The sequence below is a fragment of the Chinchilla lanigera genome, unplaced genomic scaffold, assembly GCF_000276665.1.
Source record: "Chinchilla lanigera isolate Chin_1 unplaced genomic scaffold, ChiLan1.0 scaffold00072, whole genome shotgun sequence".
Lineage (NCBI taxonomy): Eukaryota > Metazoa > Chordata > Mammalia > Rodentia > Chinchillidae > Chinchilla > Chinchilla lanigera.
Window position 1 is genome coordinate 9747613 of NW_004955473.1, and position 26442 is coordinate 9774054.

General features: G+C 35.6%; 1 protein-coding gene across 1 annotated transcript in view; it reads left to right on the forward strand.

The window, feature by feature from the left end:
• Positions 1-26442, forward strand: part of Tenm1 (teneurin transmembrane protein 1) — a 784186-nt gene that overhangs the window by 189791 nt on the left and 567953 nt on the right. Inside the window, exon 3 of the mRNA XM_005401273.2 lies at positions 22689-22968. Within this exon, the coding sequence (XP_005401330.1) occupies positions 22752-22968 (217 nt within the window). The 5' untranslated portion in view covers positions 22689-22751. The remainder of the gene's footprint in view (positions 1-22688; positions 22969-26442) is intronic.

The window sequence follows — 26442 nt, forward strand, 5'->3', positions numbered from 1 at the left end:
TAACTCTAATTTATCCTTCTTTATCACAGAGTAGTACTCCACTGTGTTCAAATACCACATTTTCTTTATCCATTCATCTGTTGAAGGGTATATAGCCTATTACCAAGATTTAGCTCTTATGAATTGTGCTGCTATAAACATGGGTAGGCATATATGACTGTGGCATGATATCTTTAACTCTTTTGAGAAGATACCCAGAAAGGGCATAGCTGGGTGAAATGGAACTTCTATTTTATAATCAATCAAAATTTTTTCAAATATGGTTACTGCCTTTGAAATCTGATAAAATTCAGGAGTTCATTTTTGTGTTTGACTGCACAGTAAAGTGTCTATATTTAGCAATAATGTGTTTTATGCTTTAAAATAGCTAGAAGGGAGAATTTTGAGTGTTTTACTATAAATATACAGGTTTAAGGCAAACAATATGATAATTCTGATTTGATCAATACACTATATGTATATCAAAACATTACATTGTACTCCATATTTGTATAATTGTGTGTTAACTAAGAAGAAAATAAAAACAAATGCATTATTATTGTGAAAATGAAAAAAAATAGAATAGTTAGGATTATTTATAAGAGTCTGGTGTTAAAGGAAATACTTGAGGGGCTGGGGATTTAGCTCAGCGGCAAAGCGCCTGCCTGGCAAGCGCAAGGTCGTGAGTTTGGTTCCCGGTACCAGAGAAAAACCAAAAAAACAAAAGTAAACACTTGATTTAGTAATTCAGTGTTTAAAGTTCAGATGTGTTTTTCTAAAATCCTGTGGGGTGAAACATAAAAGTTGTTATGAAATATGCAACATAACTTAAGGCAAAAAATTTGAGGATAGTTCTACAATATCTTTTAAATTTAAACAATGTTGACATGACACAAATGACACACATGCAAACACATGTGCACACATGATGCAGAACATGTGGACGGTACATATGAGCCATACATCCAGCATCCTAAATGCTGCTATTTTAATGCATTTTCCATCGGTCTTTTCTTATGTTTCCATTTTGCCCCTTTGGTGCAAGTATCTGTTTTGACTTAGCTATAAACTATAGGGCATACTTATTTTTCTTTTATTTAATGTATCATAAACATGTTTTAAAGTTTCTACATGTTTTTGTGTGCCTTCATTTTAATTAATGGCACAATATTCAATCAAGTGGCTAAAATACTACCTAACAATTACTCCTCATGTCCAAATGTGTATTTCCATGTTTTCAGTTCTCTCAAGGCTAGTATGTATGTCTTCATCCATATAACTTTCCCCTATATTGTATTACTTTTTTAAAGGGTATAATAGAAGTAAGACATTATGATCTAGCATTAAAAAGGAAAGCAAAAAATTATTATTTTCAGTTTGGCTAACTACAGAGACTTTGGCCTCATGAACTTTCTATGGGAATTCCACACATAATGAGAATGATAGTTAACATTGTTATAATGGGATCTTAAACTGGGTATGCTAAAGAAACAAGAGAGGTGAGCATAAGGCATATTGCAGAAGAAACATAGAAAACCTTAAAGCTTCCCAAGATCACTGACTTTTTAAGGAACTCAAGGCTTAGAGAAGGATTTGGTGAAGGGATGGTAGGAAAGGGCTATGCAGTTAATCCTAGTGAAGAAAGAAAAGTTATACAGCAGTTGTAGAAGTAGTACTTTTGAGAATTCTGAGACACATCCATTGGAAGGCCTTTGTTTTATAGAAAAATCATTTTAAATATTGAGTTACCTATAGGAAATAAAAGCTGCAAACAGTGTGACTGCTTCTAAAGCTTCGGAATTATTATTATTTTATATTTGAGGAAATCATGGCCAGTATTTCATAACACAATGCCTAAAAGACTGTTATGTGAGCAAGTAAACCTGAAAACCTTAAAACAGCAGCTTCCACACTTGAAAGTGTTGAGGGGTCTTTCAACTTCTTCTTCGACATTAAGTTTTATATGAGAGTGACAACTCCACTTTTTAATAAGAGGAAAAAAGTCATCCTGACAATCATACCCAGAAAGATTTGGAAAAGTGTTCAAATGTATATTTCGTGATACCAATGGACTAACACTTCCCAAAGAAATCACATACCTTGATGTTGATGTTTCATTTTCACTGAGCAAAATGTGTTAGGCTCAAGAAAGAAGGAATACAGGAAATAGATCATGGAACAATTCCTTATTTAAGATGAATCTGATTATAACTAGAGCTATTATTAGTATTAGTATAATAATATTATTGTACTAATTATATGATGCTATATTACATATTATAGCATATTAACATAATGTTTTAATATTGGTCATTATATTATTTCAAATAAATAATAGTAAACTCTTCTGCCTGTGTTCTCTTGTATGTCAGCCTGTGCACCAGTCTTTCTAAGTACACTCTGGCTGTCAAGTAAAGATTGCAAACTTTTAACACAGGTACCCCACCCTCTCTCCCCACACATTGGCACGGAAGCTCAATACACTTCATATATCACATTTAATTTTTATTGCTTTGTAAAGAATTGTGTGATTTGTGATGCTGTACAGAAATGTCAGGGCCACTGGCTCGTTGACCTCATGCTGTACCCGAGTGACTACTTTCCAAACAGTAGTTATATTACACGTGAATGATTTCTATGTTTTTAGGATTTTCCCCTTAAAGTACAATATTTATGTTGCCATAAAAATTGAATGCAGCTAATTGGTGTTTATGATATTGTCTTAATTAAACATAGCTGAAAGGCCAGGCTATGTGTTATCCAAGACACTGACAACACTGCTGAAAGATTGTGCACACCCAGTTCATTTTCTATGGCAAGTTTGTAAATGATTGCAGCTCTACTTACATTTGTCAACCTGCGTGTATTTTGATGTCAAGATATCTCAGAGATATAAATGACTGCTTAGCACTAACCACCGTGAAAGTTACCCATGTATTAGTCACTCTTGTCGACGAGTAAATGCTTTAAGGTAATGTTGGATCAAAGAAACTTATAGAGGGCCTAGAGGATTAGTCAAAGGTCTACAGCTCGATGGTAGTGTTTTTACATAAATTCAGTGTAATTGAAGAAGCAGGTGCCCTACTTAATCAAATAATATGTTTTGTACCATTTCCAGGGAATGAGAATTAGGCAAACTACATTTAAACATAATACTACAATGAATAGATTATAATGTCTTTCAAATCTTCACAAGTTATTTCCAGTTTACTCCGTTCTTCAAGGCCATCATTAAAAATATTTATTGAGGCACTGACTGATGCTTCAGTCAATGGAGATTCTTTGATGACAGCAGGGCTGAACAAAGAGTGTTGAATGTAATTCACAAACTTTGTTGAAGAAAAAAAAGGTAAGAGCCATTTACTGTGGGCACTGTAACCTTTAATATTTGAAAGACATGCCAAGTAAGACTAAGTTAAAAAGAACATTCTAGAATACCAACTCCTTTTCAGTAACTTGAAGCCTGGATTTTCTCCAGCACTTCTACAACATTAGCAGACAAGGAATGACATTTAACTTTGTATCACTGAATCCTATAGAGAAATTTTAAGGATATGAATACTACAATGCAAGGAAATTCCAAATTCTTGACATATTGAGCCGTGCTAATTCATATGTTGAAGTTACCTACAAGTGATGTAACATTGATTCTTTGACGTTCTGGAGGAGAAAAAAAAAAAACTCCTCAATGTTATCTTCTCTCTAGGGATGAGCTCAATTCTTCTCACTTAATATTAAATCCACAGAAAATATTCTATAAATTTTTAGGCAAATACTCTCTCTGCCTTCAAGGTTGAGAAATTAGACATGCTGAGAAGTCATCCCCATAAAATCAGTTGTAGCTTGAATTCCTTGACTTAGAAAGCAGAAACTAAAATCCCTTCCAGTCACAAGCTATCTCCCTTAATGACGTACGGTGGGGTCTAACATTTCAAAACTAAAATTCATCCCTTTAGTCAAAGACACTGAGTTTCCAAATGACCTCTATAAAAATTAACCCCTTTTAGCAGTGATAACAAGTTTAGCTCCATTTAGTCATTAATCACTCTAAATAAATTGTTGACAGGTAGACATCTGAAAAAGACATGAAACTAAGGGATGTAGATGGATCAAGTCACGTTTGATGAAGGTAATAGTCATGGAGTAAGGGTGAAGGGAAGGTGCCACAGGACCTTAGGTATTTTCTTTCAGTCTAGGATCAGCAAGAAGGCACTGGGATTGTGAAGAAGTGACAGAAAAAGAAAACCTCTCTCTCTATCTCTCTCTATGCATATTTGAGAGAGAGCAATTACTGCAGTTGTTTTAAAACCAAAGTTTACTTACTGCTTTTGGTCATAACCTATGAGAATTGGCAAATTATTATTGAGGAGTTTTGTTATTTTTCAGCTTTTATTAATGGAAATTTCAGTGTGTACCCTTCACGTAGTCTTTTGACTCCTTGCACACATTACCCTTTCCATGAAATTTTGTTCCATGTTAAGCAACCTGATTCAGGGCAGGTCTGTTATGCACATTGGTCAAATTTGGGTTGGTAACTTTCACCATGTATATATTTTTTTCAAACTTTCTTCTATAAAGCATGTATACATGTATGATGTATACATATGTTTTTGTTATTCATTATGCCAGCACTGTGAGGTGGATGTTGTTATTCTAATTTTATACATGAAGAAACATGAGTTTAAGATACTAGAGAAACGGGTAGTAGAATCCAGCTCTCTCTTCAACCCAAATGCTTTTACTTATATGCTCCATCTCACTTTTGTGTCATAGAAATGTTTAAGGACTTACCTATCTCCTTTTAGCTAGTTAGATCTTGGTAGTTAGAATGAACTCCAAATTATTTCTTCATTCGTTTAAGCCAACTTTTTAGTAAGGAGTACTGACACTGAAGGCCAAGTTTGCTAAATGAAAAAGATTCACCCTATAGACCAGAAGATGAAGTTATCTGAATTCACAGTTGTATTTCTGGAAAAGGCCTTCTCTCACACAGGGCACCCCTCCGTTTAAACATGAGGTCTTCATCTAATGTTGGTATTTTCCCTGAGAATTTCTACTGAGCTGGCAGCCAAGGATTTTGTATCATCAAAGTAAAACCTGTATGCTCTTAAGAATCTACAGAGATGTCTTCTTCAAGTTCACTCTGTTGCTCAGTTCTCTACCACCTCTGATTCTTGGTCTACAAAAAGTAGACTTACTTGGAAACAATAGCTTCTTTGTCCTGAACTGGGGTCTTTTGGTTCATGTTTCAACTCCTCAGACAAAAAGAACAAAATCTTTTTCTACAAAGGAGAATCTTGTTGCTTTTGTCTTATACCTTTAGTATTCTCAATTGTTCCCCATTTTATTTTATTTTATTTTATTTTATTTTTTTATTACTTTAAAGAATAAAAGAAGGATAGCATAATAATAGGGGGGACTTAGCAAATTACAGATAAAATGGTAGGAAATTATCAATGGTTATCGTTTTACATATTATTATCTACAAAATAGTTTCTCAGGAAAACAAATAGACAAATAATAGTGAGTTACAGACAAAAGAGGTAGGAGATTATCAAGAGTTGTTGTACTATTTTGTATCTTCAAAGTGGCTTCTAAAGAAAATAAATAGAGCTATACATGAGTGACCTATTGAAAAATCATTAACTATTCTCAATGGTTGTTGTAGGAAACACATAATAATAAACATACATCCATTTATGAAATAGGATAGGAACATTACAAACTTTATACAGTTATGGATAGATTAGTAGGAAAATATCAATGGCTGCCGTAATACGTGGTGGTATCTTCAGAGTGGTTTCTCAGGAAGACAGAGATATGCAAGAAGGATCTAATAAGTAGTTACAGCCTAAGGGTTGTCAAAAATAGCATATTACGTCCTCACCAGTGACTCCTTTCACTGAGGTATGATGGCCAGAAGGAAGGCCAGGATTGAAAAGAAGGACCGAAAGACTTGCACCTGTGTCTAGCAACAGGCTGTTTTCTTGTTCCTCCATAGTCATGATTACCCAGGGCTCCTCCATGGAGATGACGGTCTGGCCAGAGGGAGAAGGCAGACCATGCCCCAAGCCCTCTCATTCCTGTTGGACTAAATGGTAGCATGGGTCTGAGCTCTGGGGCCTCCACCTCAGAGGGCAGACCGATCTCCAGTGGTCTCCTTTGCATCCAGGGCATGGCCCATGGGGCCTCTTAGGGCAGTTCCTCTTGAGGTGGCCTGGCTTTTAACAGTGGTAGCAGATGAATGCAGTTGTCGAGTTCTTCTTGGAGCCCAGGGAATTGTTCCCCATTTTAGCTTTTGTTTTCTTTTCCAGCAGTTGTTTTCATTCTCTGAAATTACAAACAAATATTCTCTACTCAGGTGTAAGGCTAACTAAGACTTCTTTGTATTTCCCTAGATTGACAGGGAATCCATATGACAACTTGCAGGACTTATCTACACTGAATAATCTGCACAGTTTGTACCCATAAATGGGTCAAACATATTGCATTCAGTGTTCCATCAAGTCATGCCAAGTCTGTGCTCTCACAGGGTCAGGTTTCAAAGGAAAGGACTAGGAGGTAGTGTATTTCCTGGCATGAGGTATACCTCTTAGTGAAACGAAAGACACTTTGCAGACAAAAAGCTGGCATGAAACATACCTTTGATTTCACCAGCAAGCGTGCCATATGTTGCAAAATTCTACTGCTTCCTCCCTGTTATTTCATCTGACTGCATCTTTCCTGCACATGGCTCTTGGGTACAGTTAAATAACATGGATAGGTGTGTTTAATTAGTGTAAGCAATTTTAATTCAGTCTGGCTTAAGTTAGTTCTTTGGTAAATGAATAGCATGTTGAGTGTGAGACTCTTCATAGGAGGCAACATGACACAATGAAATGAGCACTAGACGAGGAGAAATGAAACCTGCCTTCTTGTCAAAGGTCTGCTGCTGTCTTGCTATGTGACCTTTGGCAAATATCTGAGCCTCCGCTTTTTCATCCAAAAGTGAGAGTAATAATATGGTCTGGATTTACAATGTCAGAGAGGCAGCAAGCATATACATCAGAATACTATTGGATGACAAGTTTCTCTTATATGAGAAAACTAGAGTAAATGTAAAGAGTAAAATAATAGATAATGGGAACTAGGGAGATTGTTCTCAAAAGAGAGGGTGACGAAGAGGTAGAGGGAAAGGGAAGAAAGGGGTAAGGGATGACAGAAAGGAATTGGGATGTGTCGTATGCATGTACCAGCTCCACACACAGAATGAAAACATCATGTAGGGCAAACAGGTACCGGAAAGGGGGAGGGGTCGGGAGATGAGTGGAGGGGGGAGGGAAAAGAGAGCAGATGAATAAAAGGAATTAAGATGTGGTATGTGCATGTATCAACTTCCCAGGAGGAATGCAAACATTACGTAGTACACATATCATACTAGTAAACTTTCTTTTTAAGTTTGAAAAATTTTGAATTGCTTTGCAATTTGTGAGGTACAGTAAATATATAGCCCCTGAATAGTCACACATTCATATGAATATCGAAAAAAAGGACAGAAAGGAAAATAAACATGTCAGTGTTTCAACCTACAACTTATCATTCCTATTTTTGTAATGAAAAAGTAATATATCCCCAATGTGGCCAGATGGGGAAAATTTAAAGAAAATAAAACCATTCATAATCACACAATACAAAGAAAATTAACATTCTTGTGTATTTCCTTTCACTCTTTTTATCAAATAGTAACAGTGTGTGTGTGTGTGTGTGTGTGTGTGTGTGTGTGTATGTGCTGTGCATGCAAGGGGTCCTATTTTTATGATGACAAATTTTAAAATGTTCACTATAGAAATTTTAATAAAAATTTACTTAACTCTTCCCATGCAACTAGTATTAAATTTTATCACTGCGAATTTCAATTTTTCAATTTTCTTTAACATTGTATGCTAGTATTTTCTTACATAATAAAAACATTCTAAAATTGTTTGAACTTTTTATCATCTGAAATTTTAAACATACACAAAAGTAAAGCACATGACTGAAGCAACCTAACATGGCCATCATATAACTGCAGTGATTTTTGTTCCATGGATATTATTACTTCACCTATTATTACTTAATCTCGTCTCTTCAGAAAATTTTGAAATAAACCCAAGGTAAGATATAATTTCCTCCCTAAAATTTTTGTATATTAGTAAAAAATATTAAAAGTCTTCTTTACCCTAACTATAAAACCATGTTTCCCCTTAAACATAAACAATATTTTTTTTTTTACCAGAAATCCTGTATTTTTTTTTCCTTTTTGAGACAGGATTTCACTACTCAGCTCAGGTTGGCCCTGAACTCACTTTGTAGCCCAGATGGGCCTTGAACTCATGGCGATCCTCTTGAGTGCTGGGATTACAGGCGTGCACTACCACGCCTGGTAATCCTGTGTATTTCTAAATTTTCCTATTTCATAAGTACATACTGAGCTTTTTTCATTTCTTGGTTGAAATTAGAATCCAAATGAAATACACACATTAGAATTGGTTGATATGTATCTTTAACCTTTATTTCCCTTCCCTGTTTCATTTTCTCCCTTGGAAACTTATTTGTTGAAGCATCTGTACTATTTTGTCCTATGGATATTTTCACAGTCTAGATTTTGCCATTTACATCCCCCTATTCCTTTATCAATAGGTAGTATTCTTATAAGTTTGATGATAAATCTAGAATAGCTGTGCCACTATAAATACAATGTAGGACACCTATAATTTTAAAACTTCCAGAAGCCACATTGAAAAACATAAAAAGTGAAATTAATTTCACTAATATATTTACTTAATAAAATATATCAATATATTATCATATCAATATATAATGAATATAAAAGTATTAATGAAACATTTTATGTTCTTTTCCTTGCACTAATTTTTTGAAACCCTAACCAAAAATGTCCCTACTGGGTATCATGTCTAAGCAACGCTGGCAAGAAAACATCACTCATTTGGGAAGAATTTCTGGCTGTGGTCTATTGAAATAATCTACAAGTGCACTTCCCAAAAGTAACAAGAAAGCTCAGAAAATTGACAGAAACATCCCTTTTAGCACTTTGGAAACATACCAGAAGTCTACATTAATCCAAGAAACATTTATATTTGAATAAACTCTTGGGCTTTTGGTAATAAAAGGGAGAATCTGTATTGTATTAGCTTATGGCTGCTTATGCTTCCCACCTTCCGGCCCTAGATTGCTCAATGCCAGGTTCTACCATGGCTTTAAGGAACAGCTTTAAGAAGTGCCACAGCTGCAGAGGGCTCCCTTGAGATGGAAAGAAACGTTGTGCCCACACTTATTGGCGTTGTTGGTAGAAAGGACAATCTCAGAGTTAGGCAAATGGAGAGATTTACCAGTTCAGCTAATGTGAAACTGTGGCTGTGACGACGAAAAGCATATTTCTCGCTGAAGCTGTGCCAATGTATCGTGGGCACTGTGAACTTCACGAAACCTAAGCCAGCCGTACACTTCTGGTCAACCCTGAGATAGTAAACAGAGTAGACATGAAAATGCCCAATGGACAGTAAAAGCTGTGGCAAATTTGAAAATGCATAAACCTCTCTTTTGTCACACACAGATCCATTGGCAGAGCATAAAGTCCTTATAGGCTCGAGGTGATTAAGCACAACCTCAGAACAGTCATTGACAGACCACAAAACTCCAAGAACACAAACAGGAACCCTTAGGAAACCATGCTTAAGAAAAAAATGTAATAAAAATGGACCAGAGAGATCAGTAACTACACAACACAGGGTGATTTATTTTGCAGAGTTAGGCCAAGCAAATTAATAAAGAACCAAAAAGTAGCGATACCTTTGTGGGGGCAAATCAAAATCCAGATCTGCTATATATTACCTGAAATGTATCATTTTCAACAAAATATTATGAAATATGCAAAGAACAATGAAAGCATGGCACATACTTACAATCAACAGGAGAAAACAGTTAGTATAAACCGTCCCTATGAGTCTCCAGATATTGCAGTTAACGGACAAGTCTTCAAACCAACCAATGGAAGTATGTGAGCATGTGAGTATGTTCAAAATAGTCATGTAAACCATTAACACAAACTTAATGAAAAGTATGACAAAATGAATAACTCAGTGAATTCTGAGAAGAAAGTAAAAATTATGAAAAGACTAACTGAAAACTTTATGGTTGAAATGTACCATAATTTAAATCAAATTCATTAGAGGATTTCAAGTATAGAATCAAGATGGTAAAAGACTCAATTGGTAAGTTAGAAACTCCTCTATAGAAATTATCTATCGGAGAATGCAGGGAAAATATTAAATCCAAATAAAGTTTCAAGAAAATGTGGGACAACATTAATTGATCCAAAATACTTATAATGTAAGGCTCAAAGGGGAAAAGTCAAAGGGACAGAATAGGACAACACGTAGAAAGGATCATTCTTAGAAATAAAAAGGACAGGGAATGCTGATACACATTACAATACAGATGCATCTTAAGAGCAATGCAAATGCATTGTGAAAGAAGACAGATGAGAAAGTCTACATATTGTATGATTCCATTTACAGAAAATGTCTAGCACTGGCAAATCCATAGAGGCAGAAAACATCAGTGATTGTCAAGGGTTGGGGGGGAAGCATATTAGGAATGGCTGCTTAGTGACTGTGGGAATAATTTTTAGGGTGATGGAAAATTTTTTTTGATTTTTATTTTGATTAGTACATGTTTGCAGCATGTAATGATTGCCTTCCTCATGGGGAGTTGGTACATATGCACATCATATCTCAATTAGATTTTCATCTCCTTCCCCTTCCCTCTCTTCACTCTCCTGCCATCTCTTGGTACTTTTCCCCATGCCAAAAGCTCTATCTCTCTATTTCCTATTATCTATGTTCTGCATTTCTCTTTGTTATATTTTGAATGTCTTGTAGAAGAGAAACCATGTGATATTTAAGCTTCTGTGTATGATTTACTTCAGTTCATGTTAGGGTCTCGAGGTGCATCTGTTTTCCTACAAATGGCTCAAGTTGATGGAAATATTTTGAAACTGGATGATGGTAAAAGTTTCACAATTCTTTAAATGAACACTTACTCACTGAATTCGACACATAAAATGGGTAAACTGCATGTTATAAAGATTAGACGTTAATGAAGACGTAAAAAAAGAAATAACCAATTATGACTACAAAGGAAATCAACATGATCAGTGATTTTATTTGGTTATTTCCAGATGCCCACATCCGATATAAACTTTGAATAATACTTTCTCTAAAGAATAGATGACCTAGTTTTCATGCATTTGTAATTATAAAATTATTCATATCATAATTTTATAAAGTGTTTTAAAATTTACACTATACTTTTACATTTATGCTGTTATTAGAGTCATCTGCCAGCACTCTGAGGAGGAAGGGCACTTAGTCTTTAGCTTCCAGAAGGGAGGGAAGTGAACTGAGCTGTCCAGTTTTGTACAGTAAATGATCCAATGGGCCCGAATTCAGACTTCCCGTGTGCAAGTTCCACGCCCTTTCTCCTACATTATGCCAATTTTTCTCTCAATGATAGCAACCCATCTGCAGTTATATTTATTAATCCCTGTAGGTGGATGTGAAAATTTAGATATTAGAAGTGGGAACAGCAGTTCTGTGTGTACTGATTTTAATGAGTATTTGTTGTTAGGAATGGCGAGAAAGTCCAGCAAATTTCCTCCTTTGGGGTAAAGTGGTACATAGATCTGTATCTACTGATCACACATTGTCCCAGCTGCATGAAGTCAATTCTAACCTGGGTATCTAGTCTGGGGATCTAGTCTGAGTGCAAAGTTTAGTAGCAAGGGAAACTGTATTGCAGTCTGACACCTTATAACCTTGCAGAACAGCCATGTATACACGGTTTTTTTTTATTTTTCCTAGTTTACTCATAGCATTAAGATGCTGTGAACGCACTCAGATCTATATTCCCTCTTCCTTGGACTATTTATGCCTACCCTGTTCAAGAACTTTACTTTCTTTGTTAGCCAAGCGAGGATGAATATTTTTCAGCTTCCTTAGCTGTAACTGAAAGACTTGCCTGAGTTGCTCACTGTGGTTCCAGTAGCTTCCTTCCTTTGAATCATATTTCAGAAATTCAGTGTAGTATTTCGCATATAGCAAAAAGATTAAGAGTACAGACTCAACACACTGGAAGGCTGAGGGAGAATTCATAGCTGCAAATCCACCCTGGATAATTTAACAATTTCGTGAGATACTCTCTCAAAATAAAAAAGAAAAAGAAAAAGGTCTGGAGATGTAGCTCAGTGTAGCTGTCCTAGGTTCAAATTCCAATACTACAAAAAACAACAAACAAAAGTACTAAAACAAATAGAGTACAGATTTTGTAGCTGAACTTACTGGATTTGAACTCTAGGTACATTGGCTATGTTACCTTAGTGAAATTACTTTCTCTTTACCTCTTTCTCTTCATCTGTAAAGTGAAGCTATCTATCTCATATTGAAATTTGTGAGGATTAAATGTTATCATGTATGTATGTTGTTTAAAAGAATACCTACAACTTCTTTCTTGTCCTTCTAATTCTGATTTAAATTTTTTATTTGTAGTTATAACTATTATCTAATTATAATTTTGAATGAAATTAATTATTAATAGAAGCAACAGTATTTAATTTTTAAATTTATTTTAAAAGTAAAAGAAGGAAAACATATTAACAAACATCCATTTACAAAACAGCATAAGAACAATACCAGCAATCCTGAATTACAGACAAACTGGTAGGAAATTAACAATGGTTGTATTATGTATTGATATTTTCAAAGTGGTTTCTCAGGAAAACAAATAGAGACGTGCAAGATTGATCAATCAAGTAATCATTAACTGTTCCTTCCAGTAAAGCGATAGAAGTCAGTAGTACAACTATGTTAGCTATCCTGTATATACATACATACATAATTTCCCCTTCTTTCTTTTCTCTTTTCCCTCATCCCAGTTATTCTTTTCTTTTGAGCATTTTACTTTCATTTCACAATGTCTATCATACCTCCTGATTTTTATTCACTGTTTCCAGTTCTTACACTAGTGAGACAATACGTTGCTTACACATGAAGGTCTGATTTATTTCACTTATGAGTATGGTCTCTAGTTGTGACCATTTACCTGTAAAAGCCTCAAATTCATCTCTTTTATAACTGAGTAATATTCCACTACAGAAAAATACCACAATTTTTTTTTTATCCATTCCTCAGTGGATGGACATTTGGGTTGCTAGAAGTAATAGTATTTAAAAAGGTGACAGTTTGTATTTGCATCAGGGTCTTTGTTTTGGTACTTGCTCATTTAAACTTCCATTATCTTTATGTGCTATCTAGGACTGCTGTGTAAGTTTCCTTGGTTTAATGATATTAGGCATTTCAGCACATTACAATTAAGAAATGGAGCCATACTACTTTGCCATAAAGCTTAGTCTAGAACTTACACATCGGTACTCTTATATTATATAGGCGTTTTCGTGGTATTAGCCTGCCATCTTTGAGTAGCTATTATTAGCCCACGGAGCAAATGCAATTCGTAGAAACCCAGGCAATCACTATTAACCCCTTTAGCAATTAACTTGCTAAAGGGTCTATATTTTTTTTCTGTTTTGTAAGGATCTATATTTTTGCAGCATATGTCATGTTAATTTGATTAGCTCCCTTTCAGTCTAATCTTTAGCATAATTAATATTGTGGCTCTTTTAGTAAGCATCAAAATTCTAACTGCTTCCAATTTTTATACCTGAGACCTGAGACTTTAGTGATAAAGTGTCAGTTTTGCTAAACTAATGCTGAAGATGGATGGCAATAGAGAGCTTTGATTAATACTAGCTCCTTGTAAACTATGGAAAAAAGTGATATCTCCGGTTATATAATACCATATTAAAGCCTATTACTTTTCAAGATACCGTATTAAATTTGATGCTACATTTTGGATAAGTATGTTAATGCCAAAATTACTATGAAATTTACAAAACCCCAATGGATTTCATTGTCAGGAAAATGAATTGAATATGATTGTTTACTTGCGGAAATAAGCAGCTATTGTTCTTCTTTAAAGAGTAAAAAAGCTTTTATATATTGAATTACCTTCAATTTTCTGTAAGATTGTTGCCTCTATTAAGTATTTAGATGATCTACATAATCCACCACAAAGGATATTGAGAAAGTAATAAGAGAATGATAATTTGAAATTACTTTAGAAGGTTGTTAGAGTTCCAAAAGAGATGGTGTAATGGAGACAGATGTCACTGCAACACGGAGATGGATTATTATTTTCAAATTACTGAGGAATAGAAATGTGCTAGGTATTTACACAATTACTAAATAGATTTCTTCCTCAGTGTGATTCTGGGCTCTCATTTAGGGATACACTAAGCTGTCGCCATTTGCCTAACGGCATAGTGTGAAATACTCGATGAGGCTTCAGAATCACAATATGCAATCCTGGTCCCTAAGAACTGTGTCCGAACTTGAGTGTGTCCGAACTTGCTGAGAAGAAATGAGGTCAATATTCCATTATCATCAGTAGAGAATAGGAATTTAGAGTAAGTGTTCCATTTCCGACAAGTAGGTTAGAATTTCTTTGTGGAGGTTAGTGACACCACAGACATTTTTACTCACTAATTCTTCTCTCCCCTTGTCTCACATGATTCCCAATTGATGTCCATTGAAATTCTTGAAGTTCTAAAAATAATTAAGAAAAAAAATAGGAGGAACCAGAAAAGCCAAGAATCTACAGAAAGAGATGCGACATGATTACTATTTAGTTCTAGGATTATGCAGCTCTCATTTTCTTTCTCTTTCAAAATGGCCTAAAATCCCTGCAAAAGCCCCACAAGGATATGGACAACAGCTGTTCTCACAAATGAGTAAAATTAGTGTTAGGGAATATTTTTTTCAGAAAGGACCTTACTTCCTTCTATGTAATATTTTTAAAATGCTAATAGAACAATCAACTTAAACACATGCACATGAACGAATGCAGCAAACAAACTTCTATTTCAGCTTGTGAATGCTCCTTCCTTGGTACAAAAAATACCTATTAATCATTGTGTACTTTGGACGTGTACTAATAAAAGTTTAAAAAAAGCTATGCCCCATAAAAGAACTCTACTTCAAAAGCCGTCATTTTGTAGATAAGAAGATCCATACTGAGTACATAAAATTCTCATCCTGGATTCGAAGAGATGATGGTTTGTTTATCCTTTTATCTACTAAAATGTTATGCGGCATCCATGTGACACCAAAAAACCAGTCAATTCCATGGTAAAATCAAACTAATACAGTTGTTTTAATGTTCATTCAAAAGGAGAAAAATAAAAATGACAAAGAACTGACTGTGAAAGGTAATTTCAGTAAATTCTGTAAAGGGTTAAATGATTCATAGTATAGCACCAATATAGGTTAATGTTTTTAAAGCTCACTAAATTTTCCAACAAGTAAATGTATAAAATCTGTAAATACACACTTCACAAGAGAAGAAATTAAGCTAGCAAACATGCTGACAAATATTTAGCCTCACTTATAAACAAAGAAATGCAGACTTAAAGAAGGTCCAATTGATTTACTTATTTAAATATATATTTAAACTTGACACTCCAAGTTGACAAAGGTACAATGAAAGGCAAGTATTCACACATATCACTAATGACAATGAATATTATTGCAATTCCCAAAGCCACAAAATTTCCAAACATTTAGCTCATTAATTCAATTTCTTGGACTCTACTACAAGGAAATAAAAAGTACTAAAGGTGTTAATGATATTTTTATATAGCTTCAGTTATAATACTCATAAATGGATTGGGGAATATAAGTATCCAGCAACAGGGGAATGCATTTATTAATTATTACATATTCACGCTACATAGCCATTAAAAAGGACCATTGTAGAAATTGTGAAGAAGCATACATAAAATCTCATGCAGTAAGCAACACGAACAAATTTGTATGTACACTATCACCCGAAGTAAATGCTACAGAATGACAGAAGTCACTCAAACAAGCTGGTAAGATTATGAGAAAGAGTTCTTCAGTTTTGTGAAGAATCAAGTGATTGTGATCCTTTTATGGCCACCCCACCCCCTGCACAGAACAATTCACTTTTTAAGTGTTTCCTGTGAAGAAAAACAAGGAAACGTAAGAGAGCAGTCAGTCAAATCAGTCAGGATTTTACCTTCCTTCGAAGAGCTTCTTAAGTCCAATGTTCTCTCAATAAGTCTATCTGCATTAATGTGCAAGGTTTTTACCTAGGAGAAAATATTGTAATAGCTCCAAAGAGTGCATCCTCTTTTGCTAACTATTCCCTAAGCACTGTATGGACTCTTTACCTGTTTGGTAAAGGCTTTCTCTGGCAATGTTCAGTGTATTCTTTTTGTTCTGAAGTAGAATAAAACTTTTTGGTAAAGTCTCCAATGGATAAGCAACTACAGCCAGTAGGCCCACTCCGCCTGTGTTGAGGGCAAACCAGGAACGTGTTTCTGTTTTCAGAAACCTATAGACATGATTACCAATGAGAAAGAATGAGACATGGAAAGAAAGTAAAAGGAGCCAAACAGGGGCACACCTGTGATGCCAGCACTTGCACTCGGGAGGTTGAGGTAGGAGATTCCTGTGAGGTGGTGCCTGGGCTGGGCTACACAGTGAGTTCAAGGCCAGCCTGAACGACAAAGAGAAACCATGTGTCAGAGACAAAGCAAAACAAAGCAAAGCAAAACAAAACAAAACAAAACAAAGGAGGAAAAGGAGGAGAAGGAGAAGAAAAGGGACAAGGACAAAGACGAGGACAAGGAGGAGAAGGGGGGCTGTTACAGGATAGTGGAAGTGAGGTTATCCCCGATATATGGACTACACAGACACATAGATTCAAAAACATTCTTTTAGTTCAGTTACTCTATAGTAGATATGTATGAGGGAATCAGAGAGCAGAAGGGAAAGGAAGGGAAACAAGAAAGGGTTGACAGATAAACAAAGCTTTGAATGTACTAGCCAAGTTTTTCGACAAATCAATCTAAGCTTCCTCTCAATTTCAGAACAGAAGATATTTTGGAGATAATTCAGTGTCTTTGTTCTAGATTTACAGCTCTGAGAGAAGGGGGGTTATTTACCTAGGGTCACTCTGATAGATATTCTTCTAAAAGACAGTGCAGAATAGTGGTTAAGTGTGTGATTATTGAGACAGGTTGTAGAAATTGACATCTCCGCTCTGCGGCTTACTACCTATGTGACCTTGCCAACTCACTTACCTGCTGGGCTCCATGGGTTTATCTGTAAAATGAGAATTAAAAATAGTATCACCACATAGGGCACTATAAGAATTAAAGCAGTCCGTATGTGAAAGGCACCGTGACAGTGCCTGCAACCTGCCAACTGCCATGTGAGTTACCTACTGCTGTGCTGTGACTCTCTTCACTGGGAAAGTTCTGTCTTTCTAAGGCCAGTGACTCCCATATACCACACTGTCTCCCTTTAACCTTATGGTGACTAAATACATCAACATACATCTCTAGAGGTCATTTCTGAAACCATGTAGAATTTATCTTATTAGCCAGTAGATAGTCAAAGGCACAAAAGCAAACAATGGCTTGTGACATTTGAATTTACACTTTGTGAACTATCTAAATGGGTCTGTTGCAGTAGCAAAGATCATTGACATCTTTTTCAATTTGTTTCATTAAAGCATGTGCTGTGATCCTCATTTGCTTTGTTTTATAATATCCCTATTATAAAAATAATGGAGAAATTAAAATTGCTTTAGTGGAAGCAGTATTATATGCACAGTTGGTTTTTCTGTGAGTTGACCACATCATCATAATGTTTAAAAACATTTACTCGATGTTGAACTTCCAGGATGGCATGATGGACACTGAATGAAAAAAAAAAGTCATTTAATCAATTATGAGCATTTCCCAAAGAATACTTGGGAAAACATCTTTTCCAAATTATTGTGCTTTAGAATATTATTAGACTTAAAATATTAATCTTTTAGTGATTTTTATTTTTTATTTACAAAGATAAACTGTTTTATTTTTTATTTTCAAAGATAAACTGTTGGCCAGTGAATTCACATACTGCTTCTTCCGATCTGTAGTCAGACGCGTTATCCATTGCACCAGTGGCCCTGTGCTTATTGCTTCTGGATGCTGTGACAAATATCCCAGTTATGTATGCTCAACGTACTAGGCACACTGAATTGTGGGTACCTCTATCTCATGTGCCAAAAGAGACCTGGAATGTTTCCCTAGTTACCTATATCTGCTGACACAAATTTTAAGACAAAATGTTGTAGTGGAGGAGTCAGAGAAGTTTTATCAGTTTTTTGGTTTAAAGGAAGATTACTTCCAAGGACAGTCAGTAATCTTGAATAGGTATGACATTCCTAGATGATTTGTGACTGCAAATACCTGCAATTAGGACTTTGAATATAACTCATAATGGCTATATGAATCAGTCTCTCTCTCTCTCTGTCTCTCTCCCTCTCTTTCTCTCTGGCATGTATGTGTTTCAAATTAACATAACAGGGAAAACAGAAGATCTAGATTCCACACATAATAATAAGAGTAATTTTAACACAATAAATCATTGGTATTAAATGTAACATTAGGCATTCTCACTCTCTCTCTCTCTCTCTCTCTCTCTCTCTCCCCCTCTCTCTCTTTCTCTCTGGCATGTATATGTTTCAAATAAACATAACAGGGAAAACAGAAAATCTAGATTTCCATACATAATAATAAGAGTAATTTTAACACAATAAATCATTGGTATTAAATGTAACATTAGGCTTTCAAAATAATAGTTTTTAATTTTTATTTTTAACTTGTATGGTTTTCATCATGTTAAGATAAATGTGGATTCATACAGCTGAGTCTGACAGAGAATTACTCTGGCCATTCTGAGCACTAGTCTGGTCATAATCCTGGTTGCTGTGAAAGTCTTGAAAGAGAAAATAAAGAGTTGGGAAATGTAATTAGAAGATAAAAGATTATCTATTAATCCATACAACGGAGCACATTTTAGAGTTCTTTTTAGTTATAAAGTCTTAATTGATATTTTTTATTCTTAATGAGCTCATGTGGAACTGGCTCTCAGCCTCAACTTGCTAGCCTCCCATTCTTCAGTGAACAAAGAACTGTGTATGTTCATTAAAATAAAGTTAGATGAACTATATTGAAGTCTAATTTTCTGGATCAAAGTCGAATCTAAATGCATCCCTGGAATTCTGTTGGTATAGTTATCAATTTGCTTGATTATAACAAATTAAAGCCCAGAATTCACATGACTGCCCACCTTTTGAAAAATATGTGATGAGAATCTAAAAAGAAATGTTAATTTTTTTAATTACGTAAGTGCTCACTAAAATTTCAGTGGTTGCAGTACAGGATTGGTGATGAGCAAATAAACTCAACCAAGTACAGTCTTTTCCCAAAACACTCCCCTTCGTGCTCAACCACTACTTTATTTACATGGAAAGAATCATTTTATTCTCCTTTAATAGAATTATTTATTCATTGCTTGAATTAGGCTGTGAGCTACTTGGAGGTAGAAATTATGGTTTATTCATTTCCTTATTATCTCTAGACCTTAAGAGTGACAATCCTTTATCCAATTGTTCAAAATGTATTGAACAAGTGTCTAGTATATGCCATCTATTGTGCTTATTTGGAGGTATGTAATAATGAATAGAACAGCTAAGGCTCACCACCACGGAGCTTACATTTTCATGGCAAAAGACAGGTGGCGGTCAACAGACAAATAAGTAAACAACATAGTTTGTTATTTGGTGATAAGTTTTGTAAAAGACGGGAAAGAGTATGAACAGTACCATTTTGGGTGGTTTTTCAGTGGGATCTTGCAAAGTTCCTGAGGCAAGCATATGTCTGGTGTTTTCAAGAGTGGCAAGGCTGGGATTCCTCTAGTGCATGCGCTAGGGGAGATGTCAGCATACGAGTTTGCAGTGGTTTGAGTAAGGCCCTCACATATCGTTGTAAATATTTCACTTTTATTTTGAAGAAATAGGACATCATCACTGCTTCTGAGAAAGGGAGAGCCATCAATGACTTGTATTTTGAAACTTTCATTCTGGCTCCAGGATAAAGAAAGTGCTGTCAGGCAACAATGGTGTATGCAGTAGACTGAGTATGAGAATGTCATAATAGTCCAGTTGGGAAAGGGGAGTTTCAACCAATGAAGTAGTGAGAAAGTGCAGAGATGTGTCTGGATTCTAGATATACTTCAAAGGTAGCACTAGTGGCATTTACTGATGGATTGTATGTGGTATGTGAAAGCCAATAGTCAAACAGAACAGAGGGATCATCAAGGGGCCAGGGAAGAGAGAGAGACAGAGACCGAGACAGAGAGAGACAGCTGAATGGAGTAAGATTGGGAAAGGGTAGAAATGAGCTCGGTTTGGAACATAATCAATTTTGAGATACCTTGCAGATAACTAAGTGGGGATACTGAGTGGGCAGCTGAACATTCAAGCCTGTGGCTCATAGTGAAGATACAGTGGAGCAGTTGTGAGTGTACAGAAAAAGTACAAAACTGTGAGATGGCATGAGATTAGAATGCCGTTGAATCATTAACATATGTTCATTTACAATATTGAATGAGTTCTCGCTAAGCATACTCATCTCTGATATTAACTCAAAAAACTAAGTACCTCCACAAGACCATTTATGAGATTTACAAGTGTAAGAGTTAAATAGATTTACTATGTGTATGCCTAGAATAATGCTAAGTTGTATAGGAAACATAAAATGTATAAGATGCAAAATCTTGCCTTCAAGAATCTTAAGGTTTGGTTAGGGAAATAAGACCTCAACTTGTAAAACGTTGCTCACACTACAAAGCAGGATGTACCATTTAATACATATAAAGCAGTCCATCAAAATTTGCAGAGTGATTTCCATGTTCTGTGTGCTTGCCTTAAAAGCAATAGGAATTTCAAAGGAAGAGATACTGCATAGGATATAGTATCTAGATGTTTGTGGGTTTCTTTGAAAGTACATTTGGTGGAGAGGAGAAGAAAAACAAAGGAGTTGATTTCACTGCAAAATAGAATCACAGTTACTTGGTTTTAGACTAGGCTTTTTAAAATATTGTACAACAATAGATGATAGGAAAGGGAAAGAAATTGCTCAAAGAAAGGAATGACTGGGATGAGGGAAAGAAGAAAAAAGAAAGAAGGAAGGCAAAACGTGAATATATATATGAATAGCTGCGATGACTTTATTGCTGTTGTCCGATGGTGTATTGAAATGAACAGTTAATGCTCACAATTTTCTATGTTCTGATCGACTTTGTATGCTTGTGTCTGGTGGTCTGAGCAACTGATTTGAAGGTAACAATATGCAATGGATTTATAGTAGTGAACTCCTACCATCTTGTCTAGTGAAACTCTGTATTATCTCTAAGGTTTTATTGAGGAATTATTTTCTTATTCTCTTTAATGATTTGAGCAATCTTTCATTCTTATATCTGATAATCTGAGCAATGTCATTGAGGATAGCAGTATGCAACGTAACAACCACTTTTGATTTGTATTGATTTCTCTTGAGACCCTGTATCACTTTGAATGTTCTTGCTTCCATTTGTTTATATTCGTGGTACTGGTATTCTGCTATTGTTCTATTTTTTGTTGTTTGTTTGTTTGTGTCTTATGTACTACTTTCTTTAAAATAAAAAAAAATATTGTACAAAAGGACCAGGTTGCAAACTTATAGTAGTGGATGGAAAACATGATGCTAAAATCATGTGAAGAAGGAAAATAAGAATATTTTTACATGACTTTTAACATTTACAGAGGACTTTGACATGTGAGATCGCACTTGAACTTCTCAAACTTCTCTGTGCTAACTAAGGCAGCTAAAGCCTTCACTGGCCCTGAGAATCTTAGCAGTTCCTAGCTCAGCATTCTGTGGGGAAAGGTTTTTTTCAGTGATTTATCATGAAGTTTCATATTGCTATTTCTAAAACCGATTTAGATCCTGCTGTTCCTATACTCGTATAGTAACCAGAAGTGTTGTTTACATCCTCTCAGTACTACTAGGAACAAAAATTTACCACCACCTAACTCATTAAAAATGCTCTGCAGGCCTGAGGCTCAAAAGCCACAATATGAGCACAAAGAGCTCAGATCCCCTAAAGGACGCTTTATTTCATGAACTCTGGTAGCTGCCTCTTTCACTCAGAATCCTTACCTTCCTCAGAGCCCTTGTTTTAAATGCAATATTAAACCAGAGGCAAGAATGTGTTTTTCTGAACGTGTTCTCTTGCCAGTTTTCATTTCAAATGTGGGTTGTTCTGGGTTAATATTTATACGCCTGTCCCTTTTCATATCCAATAATTCTTTTTAATCTAATCACTGACTTTAACACTACACACACACACACACACACACACCATAAAGCAACATTGTTCTTTATTTTCATTCTGACACAAATATTTTGAAGACTCTCTCAGTTTGCGTATTTTTGATGCTACAACCTCCAGTTTAATCCTAAATACTTGACAATGTATGCATGTAACACAGGGTGTTATTATTGCCTCCGGCTAGCTTCATGTCATCTAGTTTGTCTTTTGCTTCACTCCTTTGATAGCATTATCAGGACCAATTGTGAATCTGCCAGATGCCTTTCCCTGCAAAAGGACAAATCTAAGAAGGCTTGTGTGTGTCTGTTTTTTTCTCTCTCCCAGGACTGCTTTCATTAAAAGACTTCCTCATCCTTTTTTCATGAAGCTGATCTTGCTTAATCAGAGATGGAGCAAACAGACTGCAAACCCTACCAGCCTCTGTCAAAAGTCAAGCATGAAATGGATCTAGCTTACACCAGTTCTTCTGATGAGAGTGAGGATGGGAGAAAACCAAGACACTCATACAACTCCAGGGAAACTCTGCATGAGTACAACCAAGAACTGAGGATGAATTACGACAGCCAGAGTAGAAAGAGGAAAGAAGTAGAGAAATCTACTCAAGGTATGTTCTTATTGTACTTTTATAACTGATATAATTTCTCATTGGGGAATAAGAAACCCTTAAGTGCATAAAACTATGTTTCAAAAACAAATTTGCTGATGTTAACTGGTTAAGAATTTGCACCGCTTACATATGCTCACTGAATCTGTTTCATATGCTAACCCAGCTGAGGTTGAAGGTTACATGTGCTTTTTATGGATTATGTATGAATTTAGATGCAACAATCCTCTTATCAGAGCATTCAAAATTTGTCTAATCCTACAAATAGCCATTTATAGACTGAAAGATAAATCATTTATAGTAAGATGAAAAGTAAACAGCTAAGTGCTTTTCAAGCCATTGCCTATATGGGACAAAAGCCTCAGATATATATTTAGTTGCTGAAAAAGCTACAAAACAAAGGTCCAAAAAGTCTGCCATCCGAATATGGAGATTTTGTGCAGCACAGTTTGAAGCAAAATCCTTCTTGGTGTCCCTTTTTTTTTTTCATTACCACAGACACATTTTGGAACATATTCTGTGGGCAGCCTTGGCTTTACAATTATGGGAGGACACTTTCTAAGAAGTAAAACCTCCAGGCAAATAGAAGTATGATTTCTTTCTTCTCTTCAATTGACAGAAGAGCAGTTTTAGATACTAGTTTAACTTCATAGGAAAATAGCTATTGACATTGGCATACATTATTTGCTATGAATAAGTCATGCTAAGATGTTTTAAAAATAGCTGTTTCTTGATCAGTGTGCACCCTGCGCTAGCGGCATCAGCATAACCTGGGAACTTCGTAGAGAAGCACATGCTCAGGCACAACCCCAACTTATTGAGTCAGAAATCCTGTGGGGGGATTTATGATTTAACAAGCCTTCCAGGCGATTCTAAAGCCTGTTCGAGTTTGAATGCTATACCATTTCTCTGTAATTTCTTGTACTCAAATGTCATCAGTAATCACGTCTTTGGGTGACTTCCAAATATTTATATTCAGGCCAAACCTCCTTCCTTTCCCCTTGTCTGAAATTTTGAGTTACCTGCTGAACATTTCCAAATGAGTGAAACACTGAACTCTTTAAATCAATATTTTGAAAATGGAAGCCATGATCTTAACACCCTCAATCCCAGTCCTCTTTCCACAGCCAGACACCTATACGTGATGCCTCCATTCTCATAGTCAAGCACACATACATTCTGTGTCTTGTGAATTGCCTCATCCAGCAGAATTAATCTCTACTCCTCTCGATCCACCTCTCCTTTATTTTCATCATCGTTACTGTCATTATATCTTACCAAGACCATTTTTTTGTTTCCTAACTAGTCTGCCTGCATCTGACCCAATTCCTCTTTAGTTCCCTCAATGTGTTGTTAGCTCTTTCTTGGCAAAAGCAGAACTTTGTGTTTGTGGTACTAGGGGTTGAACCCAGGGCTTCATGCATGCTAGGCTGATGCTACACCCTTGAGCTACATAAAGCCCCAAACTCTTTCTTAATGGCCTTCCCAGCTTTACCCAATCATTTTCCAAGGCTTAATTTACAGGTGACTTCGGCACTGAAGCTGTGTTGTATGACTACCTCCCTCATTATCACTACCCCATAGTGTTGGTGATCTCTTCTTCCATGCACTAGGAGGATATTTTATTTGTACTCATGCGTACCTAACATTACGGTTGTGTACATTCTCTTACACTGTATGCTCCATGGAGATAAAAATAATTCTTTCTTTCTTTCTCTCTCAGTATCTCAGATTGCAGATCTTTCCTATTTCCCACTTTAAATATTAAGGCAGGGTCTCACTATATTACTATGGTAAGTTTCTGGGTTGTCCAACCTTGGATTAACTTGCAATCCTCCTGCCTCAGCCTTAAGCACTGGAATTATAGGAATGTTTCCCCATCTGGCTGTGCTTTTGCTATCGATCTCTTTTTCTATGAAACTTGAATGGGGTATATGCTCTATTATTGTTTTCTTTAAGGAAATATTTGCTATCAGTGGAATAGAAGTATTTATCAAGCATTGAAAACTGCTCTTTAAATATTACCATATCAAATTATTACAAAAGAAAATTACTGTAATTAGTGGCAGAATTTTCATTTAGAAAATCATAAATTGATGCAAAAATTTTAAATATTCACACTAACATTTAAATATACACTGAATGCTTATAATATTAATGATGTTATTTGTGTTCATCTTTTCACATAATTAGTAAAGATTTTATATATTTCTCTTTAGTTATTCATTTTAATCCTTCTTATTTTTTCGAGTTAAAGATAATGAACACTTGTTCTAAGATAATTTTCTTCCTCTACTTACCTGGCAATTGGAAAATGTTCTCCAATGGGAATTTCCTGGCTCTATTATGCCTTACAAAATGTACAGTTCTCATGAAAATATTTCTCTGTAGGATTTTCCTTAGAGTAGATGAAGTCATAATTGTAAGTTGTGTATTGCAGGAGAGGATTATGAAGTGGTTGACCTAATATTCTGTGAGTTTACTGTTCTGATGGCAGTTCTAAAAGTATAAATTTTAGGGGCTGGGGATTTAGCTCAGCGGCAAAAGCGCCTGCCTGGCAAGCGCAAGGTCGTGAGTTCGGTTCCCGGTACCGGAGAAAAACCAAAAAAAAAAAAAAGTATAAATTTTTTCATACACTTCTTATAAAGAGCCAGAAAGCCTAGGATTTTTGTCTCTGTGCAGTAAATCAAAAGAATTTGAGGCGAATGCTGGTTGTCTTCCATGATGCCATCATGATTTCCTTTCAAGAATCTATTTTCAAGCAGTAATTCTTTACTTAGTACTTAATACATATCAGGTCTTAAGTTCTACACCGAGGATGAAAACTACTGCCTGTAGGAATTTCTTATACAAAGGAGAAGGTCAATATTCAGATAAATCATTGCACTACAATGTAGCAAGTGTTTTATAACAGTTTCCCCTGATCCAGGGTTTTGCTTTCCACAATTTCAGTTACCCATTTAATAAAAAACTCTAGAAATAAGCATAAGTTTTGAATGGCATGCCATTGTAAGTAGCACAATGAGATCTCCCACCATCCTTCTCTGTCTTACACAAGGCGTGATATCATCCCCTTGTCCGGTGTATTCACATGGTACATGCTACCTACTCCTCAGTCAGGTTCTAAGCATCTACTGGGGGTCTTGGAATACATTCCTTGTGGGAAACAGGCAACTTCTGTATTGTTAAATTGCTGTAGAAATACAGAGAAAAAAATATCCAGTATCTTCAGTGGACCATTGTGCTTTGATCCAGATGTTAAAATTTGAGTAAGCATTTACTAAGAGGGCATTCCAAGAGGGTAGATTAGCAGATGTAACCTTCAGAGATGAAAGAGATCTGGACTGGTGTGACGTTCAATATATTTAGAAAAAGTTCTGTTGAAAGTGAGATCATGAGGACCTTTGTGTGTCAAATTTGTTTATTTACTTGTTTTTGTCTTTTTGAGACAGGGTCTTGCTATGCAGTTCAGGC